Source organism: Centroberyx gerrardi, chromosome 23 (genome assembly GCF_048128805.1).
Source record: "Centroberyx gerrardi isolate f3 chromosome 23, fCenGer3.hap1.cur.20231027, whole genome shotgun sequence".
NCBI lineage: Eukaryota > Metazoa > Chordata > Actinopteri > Beryciformes > Berycidae > Centroberyx > Centroberyx gerrardi.
Genome location: NC_136019.1, coordinates 4,321,073 through 4,327,437, shown reverse-complemented (window position 1 = coordinate 4,327,437; position 6,365 = coordinate 4,321,073). Strand labels below are relative to the sequence as shown.

At 47.4% G+C, this 6,365-nt stretch overlaps 1 protein-coding gene across 2 annotated transcripts in view; it reads left to right on the top strand.

Annotated features, from left to right (window-relative positions):
- The window catches only part of exoc6b (exocyst complex component 6B), a 106,900-nt gene that overhangs the window by 70,790 nt on the left and 29,745 nt on the right, over positions 1 to 6,365 (top strand). For both annotated transcript variants that reach the window (XM_078291694.1, XM_078291695.1), the window contains 2 exons: positions 1,849 to 1,866; positions 5,403 to 5,476. In XM_078291694.1, coding sequence (XP_078147820.1) covers positions 1,849 to 1,866; positions 5,403 to 5,476 — 92 coding nt within the window. The remainder of the gene's footprint in view (positions 1 to 1,848; positions 1,867 to 5,402; positions 5,477 to 6,365) is intronic.

The following is a 6,365-nucleotide window of genomic DNA, read 5'->3' as shown; positions in this document are numbered from 1 at the left end:
CCTCCTGTCATCCTCTCTCCTTCCCCCCTTTCTTCCTCCCCCGTCCCTTTCTCTCCCTTTCCTCCTTCCTCCCTCTACCTCCTCCTCCCCTCTTTCCCTCCTTTCTTCCTCCCTTCCTTCATCCCTTCTTCCCCCGTCTCTTGCTTCTTCCTTCCCTCTCTCCTCTCCTTCTCCCCTCCTTCCCTCTCTCCTCTTCCTCGCTTTGTCTCCCCATTTATTGTTCCTCTCTCTCTCCTCCCCTCTCTTCCCTCTCCCCCTCCCTCACTTTCGTCTCCTCCTTCCCCCATCCCTCTCTTCCCCTTCCATTTCTCCTTTCCCTTCATCTTTCCTTCTCTCCTCTCCCTCCCTCTCTCTCCTTCTCCCTCTCTCCCTCACTCTCATCTCCTCTTTCCTTCCTTCCTCCATCCCTGTCGTCCCTTTCTTTCTCTCTCCTCTCCCTCCCTCTTTCTCCTATCTCCTCTCCCTCTCTCCCCTTCCTCATCCTCTCTCCTTCCCCCCTTTCTTCCTCCCCCGTCCCTTCCTCTCCCTTTCCTCTTTCCTCCCTCTATCTCCTCTTCCCCTCTTTCCCTCCTTTCTTCCTCCCTTCCTTCATCCCTTCTTCCCTCGTCTCTTGCTTCTTTCTTCCCTCTCTCCTTCTCCCCTCCTTCCCTCTCTCCCTCCCTCACTTTCCTCCTTCCTTCCCCCATCCCTCTCTTCCCCTTCCATTTCTCCTTTCCCTTCATCTTTCCTTCTCTCCTCTCCCTCCCTCTCTCTCCTTCTCCCTCTCTCCCTCATCTCCTCTTTTCTTCCTTCCTCCATCCCTGTCGTCCCTTTCTATTTCTCTCTCCTCTCCCTCCCTCTTTCTCCTCTCTCCTCTCCCTCTCTCCCCTTCCTCTTCCTCTCTCCTTCCCCCTTTCTTCCTCCCCCGTCCCTTCCTCTCCCTTTCCTCTTTCCTCCCTCTATCTCCTCCTCCCCTCTTTCCCTCCTTTCTTCCTCCCTTCCTTCATCCCTTCTTCCCTCTCTCCCTCCCTCACTTTCCTCTCCTCCTTCCCCATCCCTCTCTTCCCCTTCCATTTCTCCTTTCCTTTCATCTTTCCTTCTCTCCTCTCCCTCCCTCTCTCCTCTCTCTCCCTCATCTCCTCTTTTCTTCCTTCCTCCATCCCTGTCGTCCCTTTCTATTTCTCTCTCCTCTCCCTCCATCTTTGTCCTCTCTCCCCTTCCTCTTCCTCTCTCCTTTCTTCTTTCCTCCTTCTCTCATCTCTCCCCCTCCTATCTTTCTTCCTCCCTCCCTCCATCTCGCCCTTGTCCCTCCCCGTCTCCTCCTTCCTTCCCTCCCTCCTCTCACTCTCTTTCCTTCCCTCCCTCCCTCCTCTCCCTCTCTCCTCCATCTCCCCTCCTACCTCTCCCTTCCTCCCTTCTTTCCTCCTTCCCTCCTTGTCTCCACTCTTCCCCCTCCTGTCTCTCTCCTTCCCACCCTTCATCTCCCCCCCCCCCCCACCCCCCCCCCCACACACACACACACTCACACATTTTCTGAGTGAAAAATACAAGACTTTTAGAAAGAGGAGGGGGATGGAGAGAAAAGGAGGAATGAAAGAGTGCGAGGCGTTGTTGGCTCGGTTTTACATGATCAAGGTTCTTAGAGTCACAGCGCGGGTCACGGTGTGTGTGTGTGTGTGTGTGTGTGTGAGCCTTTGTGAGGGTGTGTGTGAGAGAGATTGTGTGCGTCTTTGTGTGAGTGAGTGTATATGTTTGTGCGTGTATGTAGTTGAGTTAGTCGTGTGTGTGTGTGTGTGTGTGTGTGTGTGACGTGATGTGCAGTGACATGCGTGCAGTGCGGTGGAGGGTTAGGAGGTTACAGAGTTACTTATTTAGGGGAGACGGAGAGTTCAAATGAGACAAATGGGACGGATGGAGAGAGTCTGGAGGAAAGAGAGAGAGTGGGGGGGGGATGTGGGGAGCGAGGGATGGTGAAGATGGAGAGACGGATGAGATGGAAAAGTGCAAAAATTTGAGGGATGTGAAGAATTCAAAAGGGGAAAGGGTGGAGAGAGTGAGGGAAAGACGAAAACACGGGGAGGAGGAGGGATGGGAAAGAGGGATTAAATTAAAAAGGAAAAGGGATGAATGAAAGATTGGATAGAGGAGGTCTGAATGAAAGAAAGCAGGGAGAGGTGTGAGAGAGAGGGATGGGAACGAGGGATTAAATTAAGCATTCGAGGAAAGATGAAAAATAGAGAAGAGGATTGTGAGAGATGGAATAACATTACGGAGGAAAAATAGAATAGAGTCTGAAAGAGAGAGCAGAGAGAAAAGGGAATAGGAACAAGGGATTAAAGGAGAGAGGGGAGAAATGAAAAATTAAAGTAAGGATAGAGGAAGAGAACAAAAGAGGAGAGATGGATTGAGAAAGGGAATGTTTGAAAGAAAGACGAAAGATAGTGATGGGTTGAAAAAGTGGGATGTAAGGAAGAATGAAAAATAGATGGGTGGAGGGAGTATAAAAGAGAGGAAGAAAGAGAGGGGTTGTGAAAGAAGGAATAAACAAATGAATGAGAGGAAAATGGAGAGAGGAAAAAACAAATTAAATGAAAAAGTACTGTGTAAGGAAAGGTGAAAAAATAGAAGCCTGAAAATTAACCAGAAAGAAAGATATAGAGGGATGAAAAAGTATTAAATGAAAGAGGGGTCAATTGAACAATAAAAGAAGGATGGAGAGTGGGAAAGGAAGAAAGCTGAGAGAAGGGATTAAGTGAGTAAAATGAAAAATTGAAGGATAGAGTAGAATGAAAACGGGAAGAAAGAGGGATGAGAGAAAAGAGGATACTGAAAATGGGATTAAATGAAAAGAGGTGTGAAATTAAAAAATAAAAGCTTGAGTACATAAGAAAGAAAGGAAACGCAGAGAAAAGAGAAAGCTACACGGATGAGAGGAGGGATTAAAGGAAAATTAAGGATGAGTTTGAAAGAACGAGGAAGCGAGGGAGAGCACAAGAAAGAAGGATTAGGGATTAAATAAGTGGAGGGATTGTGACAGAAAAAAGAAAGGGAGGGATAGAGGAAATGAAAAAGGTCGCTGGGGAAGAAATGGAAAAGGAGAGCGAGGGAAAGGGCAGAGAGGAGGCAAGAAAGCGAGAGATGAGGACAAAGCGGTGGAGAAAACAGGTGAGACTGAGGATAAAGGAGGTGAAGACAAATGTAAAATAAGAAAAAGATGGAGAGGAAATACAAGAAAATGAGGTAGAGAGAGTGGGGAAGAGAATGAAGGAGGTAGAAAAAGTAGCAGACAGGAAAATGAGGTAGCGTGGAAAGAGAAAAAGGGAGGTAGAGAAGAAAAATGAGGGAGGGAGAGAAATGGGAGGTAGAGAGAGGGAAATGAAGAAAATTAAGAGAACAAGAGAAATGATAAAGTACATAGATAGAAAAACAAGGTAAAAAGGAAAGTAGAAAAGAGGAAAAACTAGAAAAAAGACCAGCATGAAGAGGAAGAGAGAATGAGGTAGAGTGAAACAGAAAAGGGAAGTAAAAAAGGGAAGAGAGTGGAAAAATTGGATAGTGTAGAAATGACACAACAGAGGTAGAAAAAGAGGACAAGGACAGAGAGAAAATGAGGTAGAGAGGGGAGAAAGAGGCAGATAGAAAAATGAGGTAGGAAATTAAAAAAAAGGTAAATGAAGAGGGAGAACAATGGGTTAGAGTGCGGAAGAGACAAATGAGGTAGAAAAGGGGGCAGAGACAAAAAGGAGGTTGGAAAATAGAGAGGAAGAGCAAAAAATGGGGAAAAAGGAGGTAGAAATGGGGGGCGGAGACCGAAAAACGAGGTCAAAAAAAGGAAAAATCACAGAAAAGTAAAATGAAGAGGGAGAGGGAAAAACGAGGTTGAGAAAGGGGGAAAGAAGAACGAGGTTGAAATGAGGGTCAGATGAAAAATGAGGTGAATGGAAAAAGAGGAAAACGCAGAAGAAGAGAGAGAGAGAGAGAGAGAGAGGGTAAAAGTTATCAGGTGAGAAGTGGAGGTTTGGGTGAGAAACAAGATGAAAGGTTTGTTTGGCTGTTTGCTAGCTGCACAGTTCACCAACAAGGCTGTGTGTGTGTGTGTGTGTGTGTGTGTGTGTGTGTGTGTGTCGCGGGGGTCACTGAAGATGGCAGGCGTGTAATCGGTGCTGTGGTGTGTATGGCCTTGTGTTTCTGTGTGTGTGTGTGTGTGTGTGTGTGTGTGTGGTGTGTCCTGAGGTGAAAGAGATTAGCTACAGGCTCGCTCTCTTTTTCTTTTTTTTTCCTCCTCTCTCTCCTCTCCGCGGCACTCCTCCTTTCTCTCGCTCCCTCGCTCAGAATACCAGTCGGCTTGTTTACGGGGGCCAACTGACGCCAAGACCCCAGCTCACACTCCGTACGACCCCGACACACACACACGCGCACACACACACACACACACACACACACACACACACACACACACACACACACACGCAGGCAGGCAGGCATCGTCCCGGGTTCAAAATCCAACAGTCCTCAACTGTTCTCAAACATGCAGGCGAAACCCTGTACAAACAACAAATAACACACACACACACACACTCACACTCAACGAGACCTACAAACTGTGTCACACACTCTCATACACACACACACACACACACGCAATCACACCCACACGCATTCAGCAAGGCCTACACATACACACACTAGAAAATCTACATTCTCCCTCATCCACACACACGCAACACACACACACACACACACACACACAAGACCTACTCGTACACACTAGAAAATCTGCATTCTCTCTCATCCACACACACACACACACACACACACTGCAAGATCTGCTCTCTCACACACACACACACTACAAAACCTACACACTCTTTCACCCACACATCCACAAACACACAATCTCTCTCTCACACACACAAACGCACTCAACAAGACCCTCACATACACACACTACAAAACCTACACTTTGTCACACACACACACAGACACACACACTCAACAAGACCCTCACATGCATGCACTACAAAACCTCTCACGCTCTCTCGCACACACCGAATCTCTCTCTCTCTCTCTCTCTCTCTCTCTCACACAAGCACGCACACATACCCCCCCCTCGCCCCCCCTCCACACACACACACACACACACACACACACACTCTCAACAAGACTCAGCGACATGACTCTAACACCCTGCCCTCCCCCTCCTGCCCCTCCTCCCCCTCTCCTCCTCCTCCTCCTCCTCCCCAGGCTGTCATTTGTCTGCCAATCTATCCCGATGCATAGCGAATCCGACCAGGTCTTTTATTATTCCGTTTTTCTCTCTCCCCTTTTTTTTTTTTTTTTTTGTTTTTTTTTTGTTTTTCCCCTCCCTCTCTTCCCTCTCTCCGGGGGTGGGGGGTCGGGGGGGGGGTTGTATTTTCCCACAGGTTTTGCCAGAGCCGGCCCGGTCGCAGGCTTCCAGGGTGACACGTTGCTTCTGGCCTTCAGTGACTTGAGACAAGTAGGTCTTTGTCTCCTCCGTGGTCCTCTCTCCTTCGTTCTCTCTCCCTCCTCTTCTTTTTTTTTTTTTTTTTCCGCTATCTTTTTTCTTCCACTCCTCCTCCCCCTCCTCCTTGTCCTTTTTATCCTTCCTCCCATCCTCCCTCCCTCCCTCCCTCCCTCCTCCTCCTCCTCTTCTTCCTCGTTCACTTGGTTTTCTGAATTTTTTTTTTTTTTTTCTCTTTCTTTTCTCCCCTGAGTGTTCTTTTTTGGGAAGGGTCAGTGTTTACCCTCCTCCGTCTCGCATCCTTCTCCTCTCCTCCTCTTTTTTTTTAATCCTTCTTTCCATCCTTTCATCTCTCTCTCGTTTTATCTCTTTTATTCTCCTCTTCTTTCGCTTTGGTCTCTTCCTCTCTTACCTTTCCAGCCCTCCTCACCTTTTTTTTTTCTCTTCCATTATCTCCATCCACTCATCCATCTCTTCTGCTCTTCCTTCCTCCCGTCCCATTCTTCAACATTAAACATTGATGGAAGCAGCGAAGCGGCCACACCATGACACTGTGCGGCTCCCCACAGCTAGTTGTCTGAAGACTTTTATCCTCAGACAACATGCTGCCATGTTCCAAATGTTGCCTTTATGACGTCATAATAATCTTCATTTGTAAAAACACAGTTACAAAGAAACAATTTACGAAAGAGTAAAGGCTGGTTTATGGTAGGGCGCTCGACACTTTTGATAAGCGTCGCTCAACAGAAAATAAAGAGCCGCGTGACGTTTGTAATTCATGCTTCGGCAAAAGTTTTCAGTCGTCTCCATGGTAACCAGACACTATCCTAACGTTAAACTTCCATGATACAGAATAATCTTCTCGACCACCGAGTGGTTATTGTTTAGCCGACTGTAACATTTT